Genomic DNA, 18,607 nt, shown 5'->3' with positions numbered 1-18,607 from the left:
CTGTTTGATGAGATAAATCAAGAAAAATCTAAACTGGGAGACTTGAGCTCCCATGACCAATCCCAAAGACAAAGACTTGAGGATGACATGGAAAAATGGAACCTTGTCCAAAAGGAAATAGAGAGAAAGAACGAAGACTTGCAAAGACAAACACAAGAACTAGAATTGGGCAGGAAACAAATCCAAGCAGAACGAGAAAACTTGGAGGTTCTGATGAGGTCTACAAACCAAATGAAAGAAAAGGTTGAAGCTGATGCTGCCATGATCTGTAAAGAACAAGAAGTGCTCAATACAATAAAGATGGACAATGACAAAGACAGAGAAATGCTTTCCAATGAGCGGCAAATACTGGAGGGAGATTGGTCACAGCTGAAAATGAGAGAAGAGCAAATCTTGAATACAGAGAAGTCAACAGAAAATCTGAGACTTAAATTTCTACGCCTCAAAGAACGAATGGATGAGGACGTTAAACAGAAAATGGACAGATTACAAGAAAACAGTAAAGATGTACTAAACTTGTCTGCTGCGTTGGAACTAAAGCTTATCAGCTTCAATGAACAGAAGGAAAGCATGACTGGATTCTCTGAGACATTTGAGAGGCAGAAGGAAGTTCTCAAACGTCTCCTGTCAGAAACCATCACACAGAGAGACAACATGGAAAGTCAATGGAAGCTAATGGTTGACTCTGGAAAACAAGATGTGGAGAAACTGAAGGAACAAATGAACAAGGAAAGACAGGATCTCCAAACACTGAAAGATACCATGAACACAGAGAAACAAGAGCTGGAGAACATGAGATCTGAAATCCAGAAACAAAAAGACATCTTAGAACAAACAGAAAACGACATAAAAAACCAAAGTGACGAGCTGAAGATCTCAAAGAGTGAGCTCCAAATCAAGATTAAAGCTGCAAACAACCTGTTTGATGAGATAAATCAAGAAAAATCTAAACTGGGAGACTTGAGCTCCCATGACCAATCCCAAAGACAAAGACTTGAGGATGACATGGAAAGAAGGAACCTTGTCCAAAAGGAAATAGAGAGAAAGAACAAAGACTTGCAAAGACAAACACAAGAACTAGAATTGTGCAGGAAACAAATCCAAGCAGAACACGAAGACTTGGAGGCTCTGATAAGGTCTACAAACAAAATGAAAGAAAACGTTGAAGCTGATGCTGGCATGATCTGTAAAGAACAAGAAGTGCTCAATCAAATAAAGATGGACAATGACAAAGACAGAGAAATGCTTTCCAATGAGCGGGAAAGACTGGAGGGAGAATGGTCACAGCTGAAAATGAGACAAGAGCAAATCTTGAACACAGAGAAGTCAACAGAAAGTCTGAGACTTAAACTCCTACACCTCAAAGAACGAATGGATGAGGACATTAAACAGAAGATGGAAAGATTACAACAAAACAGTAAAGATGTACTAGACTTGTCTGCTGTATTGGAACTGAAGCTTCTCGGCTTCAATGAACAGAAGGAAAACATGACTGGATTCTCTGAGACATTTGAGAGGCAGAAGGAAGTTCTCAAACGTCTCCTGTCAGAAACCATCACACAGAGAGACAACATGGAAAGTCAATGGAAGCTAATGTTCTACTCTGGAAATCAAGATGTGGAGAAACTGAAGGAACACATGAACAAGGAAAGACAGGATCTCCAAACACTGAAAGACACCATGAACACAGAGAAACAAGAGCTGGAGAATATGAGATCTGACATCCAGAAACAAAAAGACATGTTAGAACAAGCAGAAAACAACATAAAAAACCAAAGTGACGAGTTGGAGATCTCAAAGAGTGAGCTCCAAATCAAGATGAAAGCTGCAAACGACCTGTTTGATGAGATAAATCAAGAAAAGTCCAACCTGGGAGACTTGAGCTCCCATGTCCAATCGCAAAGACAAAGACTTGAGGATGTCATGGAAAGAAGGAACCTTGTCCAAATGGAAATAGAGAGAAACAATGAAGACTTGCAAAGACAAACACAAGAACTACAATTGGGAAAGAAACAAATCCAAGCAGAACGAGAAGACTTGGAGGCTCTGATAAGGTCTACAAACCTAATGAAGGAAAAGGTTGAAGCTGATGCTGGCATGATCTGTAAAGAACAAGAAGTGCTCAATCAAATAAAGATGGACAATGACAAAGACAGAGAAATGCTTTCCAATGAGTGGCAAAGATTGGAGGGAGAATGGTCACAGCTGAAAATGAGAGAAGAGCAAATCTTGAATACAGAGAAGTCAACAGAAAGTCTGAGACTTAAACTCCTACACCTCAAAGAACGAATGGATGAGGACATTAAACAGAAAATGGAAAGATTACAACAAAACAGTAAAGATGTACTAGACTTGTCTGCTGTATTGGAACTGAAGCTTCTCGGCTTCAATGAACAGAAGGAAAACATGACTGGATTCTCTGAGACATTTGAGAGGCAGAAGGAAGTTCTCAAACGTCTCCTGTCAGAAACCATCACAAAGAGAGAAGACATGGAAAGTCAATGGAAGCTAATGGTTGACTCTGGAAAACAAGATGTGGAGAAACTGAAGGAACAAATGAACAATGAAAGACAGGATCTCCAAACGCTGAAAGACACCATGAACACAGAGAAGCAAGAACTGGAGAACATGAGATCTGACATCCAGAAACAAAAAGACATCTTAGAACAAGCAGAAAACGACATAAAAAACCAAAGTGATGAGCTGGAAATCTCAAAGAGTGAGCTCCAAATAAAGATGAAAGCTGCAAACGACCTGTTTGATGAGATAAATCAAGAAAAATCCAAACTGGGAGACCTGAGCTCCCATGACCAATCCCAAAGACAAAGACTTGAGGAGGACATGGAAAGAAGGAACCTTGACCAAAAGGAAATAGAGAGAAAGAACGAAGACTTGCAAAGACAAACACAAGAACTAGAATTGGGCAGGAAACAAATCCAAGCAGAATGCGAAGATTTGGAGGTTCTGATGAGGTCTACAAACCAGATGAAAGAAAAGGTTGAAGCTGATGCTGCCATGATCTGTAAAGAACAAGAAGTGCTCAATCAAATAAAGATGGACAATGACAAAGACAGAGAAATGCTTTCCAATGAGCGGCAAAGATTGGAGGGAGAATGGTCACTGCTGAAAATGAGAGAAGAGCAAATCTTGAATACAGAGAAGTCAACAGAAAGTCTGAGACTTAAACTCCTACACCTCAAAGAACGAATGGATGAGGACATTAAACAGAAGATGGAAAGATTACAACAAAACAGTAAAGATGTACTAGACTTGTCTGCAGTATTGGAACTGAAGCTTCTCAGCTTCAATGACCAGAAGGAAAACATCACTGGATTCTCTGAGACATTTGGGAGGCAGGGGGAAGTTCTAAAACGTCTCCTGTCAGAAACCATCACACAGAGAGACAACATGGAAAGTCAATGGAAGCTAATGGTTGACTCTGGAAAACAAGATGTGGAGAAACTGAAGGAACAAATGAAGAAGGAAAGACAGGATCTCGAAACGCTGAAAGACACCATGAACACAGAGAAACAAGAGCTGGAAAACATGAGATCTGACATCCAGAAACAAAAAGACATGTTAGAACAAACAGAAAATGACATAAAAAACCAAAGTGATGAACTGGAAATCTCAAAGAGTGAGCTCCAAATAAAGAGGAAAGCTGCAAATGACCTGTTTGATGAGATAAATCAAGAAAAATCCAAACTGGGAGACTTGAGCTCCCATGTCCAATCGCAAAGACAAAGACTTGAGGATGACATGGAAAGAAGGAACCTTGTCCAAAAGGAAATAGAGAGAAAGAACGAAGACTTGCAAAGACAAACACAAGAACTAGAATTGGGCAGGAAACAAATCCAAGCAGAACGAGAAGACTTGGAGGTTCTGATAAGGTCGACAAACGAAATGAAAGAAAAGGTCGAAGCTGATGCTGGAATGATCTGTAAGGAACAAGAAGTGCTCAATCAAATAAATATGGACAATGACAAAGACAGAGAAATGCTTTCCAATGAGCGGCAAAGATTGGAAGGAGAATGGTCACAGCTGAAAATGAGAGAAGAGCAAATCTTGAATACAGAGATGTCAACAGAAAATCTGAGACTTAAACTCCTACACCTCAAAGAACAAATGGATATGGACATTAAACAGAAAATGGACAGATTACAACAAAACAGTGAAAATGTACTAAACCTGTCTGCTGTATTGGAACTGAAGCTTCTCGGCTTCAATGAACAGAAGGAAAGCATGACTGGATTCTCAGAGACATTTGAGAGGCAGAAGGAAGTTCTCAAACGTCTCCTGTCAGAAACCATCACAAAGAGAAAAGACATAGAAAGTCAATGGAAGCTAATGGTTGACTCTGGAAAACAAGATGTGGAGAAGCTAAAGGAACAAATGAACAATGAAAGACAGGATCTCCAAACGCTGAAAGACACCATGAACACAGAGAAACAAGAGCTGGAGAACATGAGATCTGAAATCCAGAAACAAAAAGACATGTTAGAACAAACAGAAAACGACATAAAAAACCAAAGTGACGAGCTGGAGATCTCAAAGAGTGAGCTCCAAATCAAGATGAAAGCTGCAAACGACCTGTTTGATGAGATAAATCAAGAAAAATCCAACCTGGGAGACTTCAGGTTCCATGTCCAATCGCAAAGACAAAGACTTGAGGATGACATGGAAAGAAGGAACCTTGTCCAAAAGGAAATAGAGAGAAAGAACCAAGACTTGCAAAGACAAACACAAGAAATAGAATTGGGCAGGAAACAAATCCAAGCAGAACGAGAAGACTTGGAGGTTCTGATAAGGTCGACAAACGAAATGAAAGAAAAGGTCGAAGCTGATGCTGGAATGATCTGTAAGGAACAAGAAGTGCTCAATCAAATAAAGATGGACAATGACAAAGACAGAGAAATGCTTTCCAATGAGCGGCAAAGACTGGAGGGAGAATGGTCACAGCTGAAAATGAGAGAAGAGCAAATCTTGAATACAGAGGTGTCAACAGAAAATCTGAGACTTAAACTCCTACACCTCAAAGAACGAATGGATATGGACATTAAACAGAAAATGGAAAGATTACAACAAAACAGTAAAGATGTACAAAACTTGTCTGCTGTATTGGAACTGAAGCTGCTCGGCTTCAATGAACAGAAGGAAAGCATGACTGGAATCTCTGAGACATTTGAAAGGCAGGGGGAAGTTCTAAAACGTCTCCTGTCAGAAACCATCACACAGAGAGAAAACATGGAAAGTCAATGGAAGCTAATGGTTGACTCTGGAAAACAAGATGTGGAGAAACTGAAGGAACAAATGAACAAGGAAAGACAGGATCTCCAAACGCTGAAAGACACCATGAACACAGAGAAACACGAGCTGGAGAATATGAGATCTGACATCCAGAAACAAAAAGACATGTTAGAAATAGCAGAAAACGACATAAAAAACCAAAGTGGCGAGTTGGAGATCTCAAAGAGTGAGCTCCAAATCAAGATGAAAGCTGCAAACGACCTGTTTGATGAGATAAATCAAGAAAAATCCAACCTGGGAGACTTCAGGTTCCATGTCCAATCGCAAAGACAAAGACTTGAGGATGACATGGAAAGAAGGAACCTTGTCCAAAAGGAAATAGAGAGAAAGAACCAAGACTTGCAAAGACAAACACAAGAAATAGAATTGGGCAGGAAACAAATCCAAGCAGAACGAGAAGACTTGGAGGTTCTGATAAGGTCGACAAACGAAATGAAAGAAAAGGTCGAAGCTGATGCTGGAATGATCTGTAAGGAACAAGAAGTGCTCAATCAAATAAAGATGGACAATGACAAAGACAGAGAAATGCTTTCCAATGAGCGGCAAAGACTGGAGGGAGAATGGTCACAGCTGAAAATGAGAGAAGAGCAAATCTTGAATACAGAGGTGTCAACAGAAAATCTGAGACTTAAACTCCTACACCTCAAAGAACGAATGGATATGGACATTAAACAGAAAATGGAAAGATTACAACAAAACAGTAAAGATATACAAAACTTGTCTGCTGTATTGGAACTGAAGCTGCTCGGCTTCAATGAACAGAAGGAAAGCATGACTGGAATCTCTGAGACATTTGAAAGGCAGGGGGAAGTTCTAAAACGTCTCCTGTCAGAAACCATCACACAGAGAGAAAACATGGAAAGTCAATGGAAGCTAATGGTTGACTCTGGAAAACAAGATGTGGAGAAACTGAAGGAACAAATGAACAAGGAAAGACAGGATCTCCAAACGCTGAAAGACACCATGAACACAGAGAAACACGAGCTGGAGAATATGAGATCTGACATCCAGAAACAAAAAGACATGTTAGAAATAGCAGAAAACGACATAAAAAACCAAAGTGGCGAGTTGGAGATCTCAAAGAGTGAGCTCCAAATCAAGATGAAAGCTGCAAACGACCTGTTTGATGAGATAAATCAAGAAAAATCCAACCTGGGAGACTTCAGGTTCCATGTCCAATCGCAAAGACAAAGACTTGAGGATGACATGGAAAGAAGGAACCTTGTCCAAAAGGAAATAGAGAGAAAGAACCAAGACTTGCAAAGACAAACACAAGAAATAGAATTGGGCAGGAAACAAATCCAAGCAGAACGAGAAGACTTGGAGGCTCTTATAAGGTCTACAAACCGAACGAAAGAAAAGGTTGAAGCTGATGCTGCCATGATCTGTAAAGAACAAGAAGTGCTCAATCAAATAAAGATGGACAATGACAAAGACAGAGAAATGATTTCCAATGAACGGCAAAGACTGGAAGGAGAATGGTCGCAGCTGAAAATGAGAGAAAAGCAAATCTTGAATACAGAGAAGTCAACAGAAAATCTGAAACTTAAACTTCTACGCCTCAAAGAACGAATGGATGAGGACATTAAACAGAAGATGGACAGATTGCAACAAAACAGTGAACATGTACTAAACTTGTCTGCTGTATTGGAACTGAAGCTTCTCGGCTTCAATGAACAGAAGGAAAGCATGACTGGAATCTCTGAAACATTTGAGAGGCAGAGGGAAGTTCTAAAACGTTTCCTGTCAGAAACCATCACACAGAGAGAAGACATGGAAAGTCAATGGAAGCTAATGGTTGATTCTGGAAAACAAGATGTGGAGAAACTGAAGGAACAAATGAAGAAGGAAAGACAGGATCTCCAAATGCTGAAAGACACCATGAACACAGAGAAACAAGAGCTGGAGAACATGAGATCTGACATCCAGAAACAAAAAGACTTGTTAGAACAAACAGAAAACGACATAAAAAACCAAAGTGATGAGCTGGAAATCTCAAAGAGTGAGCTCCAAATAAAGATGAAAGCTGCAAACGATCTGTTTGATGAGATAAATCAAGAAAAATCCAAACTTAGAGACTTGAGCTCCCATGCCCAATCCCAAAGACAAAGACTTGAGGATGACATGGAAAGAAGGAACCTTGACCAAAAGGAAATAGAGAGAAAGAACGAAGACTTGCAAAGACAAACACAAGAACTAAAATTGGGCAGGAAACAAATCCAAGCAGAACCAGAAGACTTGGAGGCTCTGATAAGGTCTACAAACCGAACAAAAGAAAAGGTTGAAGCTGATGCTGGCATGATCTGTAAAGAACAAGAAGTGCTCAATCAAATAAAGAATGACAATGACAAAGACAGAGAAATGCTTTCCAATGAGCGGCAAAGACTGGAGGGAGAATGGTCACAGCTGAAAATGAGAGAAGAGCAAATCTTGAATACAGAGAAGTCAACAGAAAGTCTGAGACTTAAACTCCTACACCTCAAAGAACGAATGGATGAGGACATTAAACAGAAGATGGACAAATTACAACAAAACAGTGAAGATGTACTAGACTTGTCTGCTGTATTGGAACTGAAGCTTCTCGGCTTCAATGAACAGAAGGAAAGCATGACTGGATTCTCGGAGACATTTGAGAGGCAGAAGGAAGTTCTCAAACGTATCCTGTCAGAAACCATCACACAAAGAGAAGACATGGAAAGTCAATGGAAGCTAATGGTTGACTCTGGAAAACAAGATGTGGAGAAACTGAAGGAACAAATGAAGAAGGAAAGACAGTATCTCGAAACGCTGAAAGACACCATGAACACAGAGAAACAAGAGCCGGAAAACATGAGATCTGATGTCCAGAAACAAAAAGACATGTTAGAACAAGCAGAAAACGACATAAAAAACCAAATTGATGAACTGGAGATCTCAAAGAGTGAGCTCCAAATCAAGATGAAAGCTGTCAACGATCTGTTTGATGAGATAAATCAAGAAAAATGCAAATTGGTAGACTTGAGCTCCCATGTCCAATCCCATAGACAAAGACTTGAGGATGACATGGAAAGAAGGAACCTTGTCCAAAAGGAAATAGAGAGAAAGAACGAAGACTTGCAAAGACAAACACAAGAACTAAAATTGGGCAGGAATCAACTCCAAGCAGAACGAGAAGACTTGGATGTTCTGATGAGGTCTACAAACCTAATGAAAGAAAAGGTCGAAGCTGATGCTGGCATGATCTGTAAAGAACAAGAAGTGCTCAATCAAATAAAGATGGACAATGACAAAGACAGAGAAATGCTTTCCAATGAGCGGCAAAGATTGGAGGTAGAATGGTCACAGCTGAAAATGAGAGAAGAGCAAATCTTGAATACAGAGAAGTCAACAGAAAATCTGAGACTTAAACTTCTATGCCTCAAAGAACGAATGGATGAGGACGTTAAACAGAAAATGGACAGATTGCAACAAAACAGTAAAGATGTACTAGACTTGTCTGCTGTATTGGAACTGAAGCTTCTCGGCTTCAATGAACAGAAGGAAAACATGACTGAAATATCTGAAACATTTGAGAGGCAAAAGGAAGTTCTCAAACGTCTCCTGTCAGAAACCATCATACAAAGAGAAGACATGGAAAGTCAATGGAAGCAAATGGTTGACTCTGGAAAACAAGATGTGGAGAAACTGAAGGAACAAATGAACAATGAAAGACAGGATCTCCAAATGCTGAGAGAGTCCATGAACACAGAGCAACAAGAGCTGGAGAACATGAGATATGACATCCAGAAACAAAAAGACATGTTAGAACAAACAGAAAACGACATAAAAAACCAAAGTGATGAACTGGAAATCTCAAAGAGTGAGCTCCAAATAAAGAGGAAAGCTGCAAACGACCTGTTTGATGAGATAAATCAAGAAAAATCCAAACTGGGAGACTTGAGCTCCCATGACCAATCCCAAGGACAAAGACTTGAAGATGACCTGGAAAAAAGGAACCTTGTCCAAAAGGAAATAGATAAAAAGAACGAAGACTTGCAAAGACAAACACAAGAAGTAGAATTGGGCAGGAAACAAATCCCGTCAGAACCAGAAGATTTGGAGGTTCTGATGAGGTCTACAAACCGAATGAAAGAAAAGGTTGAAGCTGATGCTGCCATGATCTGTAAAGAACAAGAAGTGCTCAATCAGATAAAGATGGACAATGACAAAGACAGAGAAATGCTTTCCAATGAGCGGCAAAGACTGGAGGGAGAATGGTCACAGCTGAAAATAAGAGAAGAACAAATCTTGAATACAGAGATGTCAACAGAAAGTCTGAGACTTAAACTTCTACACCTCAAAGAACGATTGGATGAGGACATTAAACAGAAAATGGACAAATTACAACAAAACAGTGAAGATGTACTAAACTTGTCTGCTGTATTGGAACTGAAGCTTCTGGGCTTCAATGAACAGAAGGAAAACATGACTGGATTCTCTGAGACATTTGAGAGGCAAAAGGAAGTTCTCAAACGTCTCCTGTCAGAAACCATCACACAGAGAGACAACATGGAAAGTCAATGGAAGCTAATGTTTGACTCTGGAAAACAAGATGTGGAGAAATTGAAGGAACAAATGAACAAGGAAAGACAGGATCTCCAAATGCTGAGAGAGTCCATGAACACAGAGCAACAAGAGCTGGAGAACATGAGATATGACATCCAGAAACAAAAAGACATGTTAGAACAAACAGAAAACGACATAAAAAACCAAAGTGATGAACTGGAAATCTCAAAGAGTGAGCTCCAAATAAAGAGGAAAGCTGCCGACGAGCTGTTTGATGAGATAAATCAAGAAAAATCCAAACTGGGAAACTTAAGCTCCCATGTCCATTCTCAAAGCCAAAGACTCAAGGATGACATGGAAAGAAGGAACCTCGACCAAAAAGAAATAGAGAGAAAGAACGAAGACTTGCAAAGACAAACACAAGAAGTAGAATTGGGCAGGAAACAAATCCAAGCAGAACCAGAAGACTTGGAGGCTCTGATAAGGTCTACAAACCGAACAAAAGAAAAGGTTGAAGCTGATGCTGCCATGATCTGTAAAGAACAAGAAGTGCTCAATCAAATAAAGATGGACAATGACAAAGACAGAGAAATGCTTTCCAATGAGCGGCAAAGACTGGACGGAGAATGGTCACAGCTGAAAATGAGAGAAGAGCAAATCTTGAATAAAGAAAAGTCAACAGAAAATCTGAAACTTAAACTTCTACGCCTCAAAGAACGAATGGATGAGGACGTTAAACAGAAAATGGACAGATTACAACTAAATAGTGAAGATGTACTAAACTTGTCTACTGGATTGGAACTAAAGCTTCTCGGCTTCAATGAACAGAAGGAAAGCATGACTGGGATCTCTGAGACATTTGAGAGGCAGAAGGAAGTTCTCAAAGGTCTTCTTTCAGAAACCATTACACAGAGAGAAAACATGGAAAGTCAATGGAAGCTAATGTTTGACTCTGGAAAACAAGATGTGGAGAAACTGAAGGAACAAATGAACAATGAAAGACAGGATCTCCAAATGCTGAGAGATTCCATGAACACAGAGAAACAAGAGCTGGAAAACATGAGATCTGACATCCAGAAACAAAAAGACACGTTAGAACAAACAGAGAACGATATAAAAAACCAAAGTGATGAGCTGCAGATCTTAAAGAGTGAGCTCCACATCAAGATGAAATGTCTTCGGTCAGAAACCATCACACAGACAGTATACATGGAGTCATCGTACAACAAGGAAGTACAAACTGAACAGTATGATTACCATCTAAACAAAGAGGAAATTAATCAGTTTGGCATGTTTAAATTTGACACAGATGTTCCCCAGTCTGTTAACGTCTTCAAAATACACCATGTTGATCTTGAGCTGAATTCCCAGGAAGATCAGGATCATTCTGAAACGAAAAGATACGTGGCATCTGAGAGCATAGGTTCTTTACCAGAAAATGAAGGCTGGGACATTTTTCAGATGAAGAAACATGCAACATTGCTCACATCATCAGTAGAGGAAGATGGTTTTGAGAATGACAAAAAAGATAATCTGCGAAAGATCTGGAAGGACACCAGAATGGAACGTAAGGAGATCAATCAGATGAAACGCAGGGGCCAGGAGATGAGTAACAACTTAGAGAAAAGATTGAATGTCATCAATCAATTTGTTAAGACTGCATTGTTACCAAAAGATAAGACACCAATAGAGAAGCTAACATGGATAAAAGAACAAAGCAGACAAACAACTCGACATAAGTGGGATAATGACAGCAAATCTCTCCATCAGAAATATTCTGAGGTGCAACAGCTGAAGGGCTGCATCCTCAGTGACATCGAGGTTCTCCACCTCAAAGAAAAAGTTTCAAAGGCAACAGGCGAAAAAGCTAACCAGACAACTCATCTGGACATAATCACATTTGGTGTGACAGCGAAGCTAGCACAGCAGGCTTCAACCCAAACCATGGAAGAGCAAATGAGAGTGGAGGAAACTAATACAGCTCCAGAGACTTCTGCTGGACACCCACGTCAACTACGTCATTACTGGTGCTGCTGCGATGGTACCTGCCAAGAACAGGTTTGCTCCAGGATCAAGAAAGAAACTGAATCAACTCCGGTGACATCTCCTAACCTTAACACTAACCCCAACACTCCAGCACCTCTACCATAACCGCTGGTGCTGAACCTACCAAGAACAGGTGTGCCATAAGGGACATTTAGATACAGGTAGTTTTTGCTTTATACTTTGAAACTGGAGGACTTTTGGAACATGTGTGTTTGCAGATATAAAGCTTTAGCTTTTATGGTTGGGAAACAAGATCTAATTGTGCATCTGAACTATATAATGGGTGCGAGCTTCATTTTCAGACTGCTAACGATCTACAGTGTAATTTACTTTCACAGTAATAGCCTTGATCTTCAATGCCTTTACGTTTACTTTTATTCATAAATATTTTGATGCCATATTTTAACTACTTATTTAATATATTGTTAATATTTCTTTCTTTTTGGTTTAAATTTTAAATCATGCTTTTTATTTATGTTTTAATGTCTTTGTAAAGCACTTTGAATCACCTTGTTGTTGAATTGTGCTATAGAAATAAACTTGCCTTTTTGTTCAAGTTATGTGGGAAGCTTTAATTTAGTTTAGTCAAAGCTAAGCTCTGATTATTATGTGGCAGAAAAGCTCTGCATTTAGTTATGTTTTGAAAAATATGTTGAATAAATTCTACGTCAATGAAAATACATTTACAATCCATTGCATTTATTTCAATGTAGCACAAGCTTCTTGTTCTTATTGTTGAACTGTCTACTCTTGGCAAGCACAAGCATTTTACTTCTAATTGTTCTCCTACTGTTCCCTGCATTCAAGTAATCAGTAAGGTTTCCTGAGGTGTTCACAGCCACTTTATCAATATGGAGCCAGAGCTTAGCCTGTTTAGGCTGTACCACGCTGGATGTTACTTCCAGGAGTTAACAAAACCAGTCCTGGCTGTCCCAACCCCCAGATTCTGCCTTCTGTTTTCTGAGTGGCTTGTCATGGGTTGAAGGTGGTCGTAAGTTAGAACAGACATGGGCAAATTAGGCCCACAGGCCTGATATTATCCTATTGACTTTTTAACCTGGCCCGCTGAAGATTGGGACAGAACAGTCCAAACTGAATCTGCTGTGGTGTGTCTCCCCATTGCAGCATCTCCAGCAGGCCACTTCTTATTTTGTGTAGCTGGCCATACAGTATTCTGCGAGGCAGTCTGTCTTCGGACATGCGGATGACATGTCCGAGCCAGCGCAGTTGGTGCTGAGTGATCATGGCCTCAATGCTCCTGCAGTTGGTCTTGGCAAGTATTTTAGTACGAAGCACATGATCACGCCAGGTGAGGCCAAGGATACGCTGGAGGCAACCAATATGGAAGCGCTCCAGGGCCTTTATGTGACGGTTATATGTGGTCCAAACCATGTTAAATGTGAAAACAAATTCTTATCGTGTGGTACAGTGACTTGACATGTTGAGCTAATTGATGAAGTCTAATTTTGGCAATTTCCAACATGCTGGTCCGCTAACTTCAGTGAATGCAAACAGTGGTTAAAGGACACAACATTAAAAACTTTTTTTATGTCCTCATTTTCCTTCACATTTTTTCAATAAAACTAGTAACTTTAATCAACTTTATTCAATTTTCGTAATAATTTTAAACATTTTGTCAGTGTCCCTGGAACTGCCATCCACCCTGAGGTTATGGGAAATTGATCATTTCACAGATCAACTGATGTAATTAGTAACATCACCCACACCATTTTGTATTTCTTAACTAAGAGTTGTGTTACCTGCCACAAATACATCAAATTCCTAACTAATTTTCATCATATTTTTTTTATATTCTGAGGTGTTCAAGCTTATGGTGTCTACATTCTCATGGGGACATATTAATAATATAAAAAAACTCAATAATTTAAAATATATTTAATCGGCAGTGTATAGTCACCTTCAAGACTCACTTTGCTACCATTTTCCATTAAAATGTACCCCTTATTTCTGTGTGGCTTCATCAACCGTTTAAGTATTTTCTCAGAGTTTTAGATGTCTGATCATTTTGAGGAGAAGGGCACATAGATAGATAGATAAGATGTATTTGCCATTTGTACATTTGTGAAAGTACATAGGAATTATTGTGTAGAGGACACTCACAAACATGGATAGGGGTAAACATTGAAAACTAAAACAATAATAATTAAAGCTGCAAGCAGCGATGAACGGGCCCTCGCACTCACGGCCACCGCCCCCCATAAGCATATCAGAAATTACACCACCCACGACTTCCTATGTCAAACCATTCAAAAGATATAGCAGAAAAAAGGGACAACCAATCAGAAGAAGGGGCGGGGCTAATTCAGGCCAATGAAGGTCAAGGACTCAATACAGAATCTTATGACACCACCCACGACTCTCTATGTCAAACCATTCAAAAGTTATAGCATAAAATCGGGACAACCAATCAGAAGAAGGGGCGGGGCTAATTTTCACCAATTATGGTCAAGGACTCAATACCAAGTCCCATGACACCACCCACGACTCTTTATGTCAAACCTTTCAAAAGTTATGGCAGAGAAAAGTATTCTAGAGGGCGCTGTTGAGCCGTTAGGCCACGCCCATTAATGCAAACCATGAAATATCAAATTTATCGCCAGGCCTGCCTTGCATGCAAAATATGGTGACTTTTGGGGAACTATCAAATATGGACCAATCAGATGAATGGGGGCGCGCTTTTTGGCGTCTAGCGTCGCCACTGTAACACTTTTGAAAGAGAAAAGTAATGCACGTAGTCGCAGGATGGAGACGCACATTTTGATGTATAACACACCTGGGTGCACGTTATGGTTCGGGCCGTATTAATTCTCGAAGGAATGGCTCATATTGCTCCAAAATTACCGATTAATTCAGAATGTTCAAAATGGCCGACTTCCTGTTCGGTTTCGGCCATGGCGCCAAGAGACTTTTCTTTAAGTTGCAACATGATACAGGTGTGTAACGATTTTCGTTCATGTACGTCAAACCGTATTGTGGGGCTTGAGGCGCAAAGTTTTTTCTGTCTGAACCAACCAGATGAAGGGTGGGCGCGCTTTTTGGCGTCTAGCATCGCCACGGTAACGCTTTTGAAAGAGAAAAGTAATGCGTGTTGTCCCAGGATGGAGACGCACATTTTGATGTACAACACACCTGGGTGCACGTTACGGTTCGGGCCTTATTAACTGCCGAAGGAATGGCATAAATTGCGCCAAAGTGATACGATTAATTCAAAATGGCTGACTTCCTGTTCGGTTTCGGCCATGTCGCCAAGAGACTTTTCTTTAAGTTGTGTACTGATACAGGTGTGTAGCGATTTTCGTGCATGTACGTCAAACCGTATTGTGGGGCTTGAGGCACAAAGTTTTCTAGGGGGCGCTGTTGAGCCATTTTGCCACGCCCATTAATGTAAACCATTAAATATCAAATTTTTCGCCAGGCCTGACTTGCATGCAAAATTTGGTGACTTTTTGGGCATGTTTAGGGTGGCAAAAAGGCCCTCCTTTCGTCAGAAGAAAAAAGAAAAAGAATTCCTACAGATACAATAGGGCCTTCGCACTGAAGGTGCTCGAGCCCTAAAAATTGTGCAAGAAGCGATGAACGGGCCCTTGTACCCTTGTGCATGTTCAGGCGTGCTGCAGTGGAAGCGCTTGTATGACTTGCATGTACAGATGGTTGGAGTTTCATGTGACGCCACTCACGCATGATTCTCACGTGATCTCACGTGAGAATCATGACTAATGAGCTGATTCAGCTCCTGGGCATGAAAATTCGCATGTACATTTAACATAAAAATTTAGGTTTTTAGTTATGGCCTATACGGCTAATGAACAACACAATTAGGCTGAGTATAGAAACAGGCTATACCTTTGTTGTTTTCATGACTTACAAAACAGGTGCACAAAACAAGATGCACAAATGTCTAATATTTCCATGATAGATGGAAATTCCAGCCCGCTGGCTACCTTCCGACGCAGTTGCTGAATGAATGTCGTGAATTCAGCATCATCAACCGAGATGTGATAGTGATCACATGAGGTCTGCAGAGATTCCTTCTCTGCAAATGTCTTATTAGAGTGCCGGAGTGGATGTTTGCTTCCATGAAATCGAGCTCTCAAGTGAATGACAGCTTCTTGCAAGTTGTGAGGTATCTCGTTAATTCAGAAGAATAATTTTTTTTCATTAAAACTTTTCTCGGAATTCTGAGATAATTTACTCCTTCATTCAGAAAAACAGAGCGGATTTTTTTTCTATATTCCGTTAAAATATAGTAGTTGTTTTGTAAAGTTGTAAAAACGGATCTATTCAGATTATTTGAGCTCAGTAAATACAGTAGAGCCAAGGACTGTTGTCAAGCCATTAGAAAGGAATGCATTGTCTCAATAGGCCTTTTGTCTGGAGGAGCCTGAGTACTTAACTGAAGTACCTATACATGCTACTTTGATTTCTCTATTTTATTTTTTATTGCAGTCCTTCTTTAATCTAATAAGAGAAGAAAGGAGAAAATATTTTATGTTTGTCTCAGCTGCTGAAAAGTCAGCTGGAGCCGCGAGCAGCTATGAAGTGACAGAGCTCCTGATGGATCTGGTCGAGCCTTACTCACAATTTTTTTTTTTTTTTTTTTTTTTGTTGGGTGTCATTTAATTACAGTCAATCTCAATTTTGAACAGGAAGTCTAAATTTTCCTCCTCCACTGATGGAACAGGTTGAGTTACAGTGGAGTACATAATTTTAGTGGTAGTTTGAGTGATACATATTTTGCAAGTGAACCTTAGACATGTGACCAGAAGCCAAATAACAGTTAGGAATCCAAACCCAAGCAGAGCAAATTCAAAAATCAAGTAACCAATGTGTCCTAACTGTTCTTTAAACCAGTCAAACAAACCAGTGGTGACAGGGGTATGTAATGTTTTGGCAATATCTTTCAAGTGATCCGTTATTTCTTGGATGGTAGCATTGTGGTCAGGTATAAATGTACAACATTCAGTTTTAATGACAGCACAAGTTCCCCCTTGAGAGTCTAGTAAGTAGTCCAATGCAGCACGATTTTGTAAGGCCATCATCCTTACAGCAGTCATTCCTTGTGAGAGCATAGACATGCCCTTTGCAGTGGTGTTTGAAGTCTTCAACTGCATTGGATAAGTCTCTTATCTGGTCCAAAGCTGCCATGACTCCGTAATTTGGAATGAGAGCACTAAAAAATCTTTTCCATGGTGTTTGTGTGTGTGTGTGTAAAATTCTCTTTTAACAATGCGAACCTTTGGTGGTACAGTAAGGATTCTCATGGCTGGTACTACATGGCCCAGACCACATACTCCAAACCAACCTTTTGGTAGGTATTCATAAGCCTTCATGCCACAAACCCAGTAAACACCTTTTGGTAGAGGCATAGAACAGTGATTAACCATTATAGCAAGGTAGCTATAATCCTCAATAGAATCGGACAATAGATTTTGGTTTGTTTTAGGCTTAACAAACGGTTTTTCAGAAGGAAATTATGTGGAGTCACATTTTGATGTTCCTAGGTGAATGGTTCATTTGCCTTCAACACACAGCTTTAATGTCTTTGGGGCCATGGTTTATCACAGTATAATTGTCTCGTTTGTTGGGGTTTGTGACAGGTGCAGTGCTCATAAGAGGAATTGAAGTGTAACAGGTGTCACATGAAGTAATGGGCAGAGTCATTAGTGGGAGTCCTTCTTTTGTGCTGTGTGGAATGAACCCACACACATAGCAGTTATGAGGGTGTGGGCTATTATCAGCAACCATTTTTACTAGTTGGATGTATGTGTTTGTTGAGGGTTGTGTTTCATATGTATTAGGAGTCCTTCTCTCTTGGTAGACAAATAGGTCTCGTTTATGGTATTTGTAGGGTTCTCTGTCTTGTTCCTGTGACAGATGTGAGTGTCTTGGCGTGTACAATGCGTATGCTTCCGGGCCTCTGGGGCCTGCGCTGCTCCTCTGCTCCTCTGCCAGTTGTGGATGCCTTGGGTGTTGGAGTGCGTCTGCTTCTGGGCCTCTGGGGCCTGCGCTGCTCCTCTGCTCCTCTGCTCCTCTGCCAGTTGTGGATGCCTTGGGTGTTGGAGTGCGTCTACTTCTTGGCTTTCGTAGCCTGCGTTGCTCCTTTCAATGGCTCCGACGGTGGTGAGGATGAGGATCCACAGGAAGAAGAGGGAATCGGCTGGTTTCTGGTGCATGGTGGAGGAGTTGTTTGCTTGCAGTGGGATGCGTGGATCCAGGTTAGACGCCCCTCACAGTTGACTGAAGTGTTGGTGGTGAGCAGGACTTGTTGAGGTTTGGACCAGCGAGGTTTCAGGGCATTTTTCCGTCGGAACTCTCTGACACAGACCCAGTCCCCAGGTAGGAGGTTATGGCATGGTTTGCCACTAGGAGGAGACTGGGCAGCTTTTACTTTTCTGTGGATTGACTGAACGGCAGAGGTTAGAGCAGAGCAAAATTATATCATGGATTCATCCATGGCATGTAGGTCCATCTTCTTCATACATAGAACTGAATTGCTTGGTATAGTCATAGGTTTACCCGTAATCATTTCATGAGGTGTGAGTTTGTGCTTCCTAATGGGTGTTGACCTCATTGACATTAGGGCCAAAGGCAACAACATTGTCCATTTAAGTCCAGTTTAAAAAAAATATCTACACATACAAGAACATTTTCATATCCCTCACATTTTGGCATATGAATAAAGTCTATTTGTAGAGCTTCAAAAGGTCCC

At 40.4% G+C, this 18,607-nt stretch overlaps 2 protein-coding genes across 2 annotated transcripts; both read left to right on the top strand.

The window, feature by feature from the left end:
- The first annotated feature begins 2,289 nt into the window (after positions 1-2,289).
- Positions 2,290-6,674, top strand: LOC133451308 (kinesin-like protein KIF20B). The gene is made up of 2 exons (XM_061730274.1): positions 2,290-6,595; positions 6,670-6,674. The coding sequence occupies exons 1-2, from the start codon at positions 2,290-2,292 to the stop codon at positions 6,672-6,674; spliced, it is 4,311 nt and encodes a 1,436-aa protein (XP_061586258.1).
- On the top strand, positions 6,654-12,632 carry LOC133450749 (trichohyalin-like). The gene has a single exon (XM_061729598.1). It carries the CDS (start codon positions 6,688-6,690, stop codon positions 11,980-11,982), a length of 5,295 nt encoding a protein of 1,764 aa, XP_061585582.1. The 5' UTR covers positions 6,654-6,687; the 3' UTR covers positions 11,983-12,632.
- The last annotated feature ends 5,975 nt before the right edge of the window (positions 12,633-18,607 follow it).

This window comes from Cololabis saira, chromosome 9, assembly GCF_033807715.1.
Source record: "Cololabis saira isolate AMF1-May2022 chromosome 9, fColSai1.1, whole genome shotgun sequence".
NCBI classification, from domain to species: domain Eukaryota; kingdom Metazoa; phylum Chordata; class Actinopteri; order Beloniformes; family Belonidae; genus Cololabis; species Cololabis saira.
This window is presented reverse-complemented; position numbering and strand designations above follow the sequence as displayed.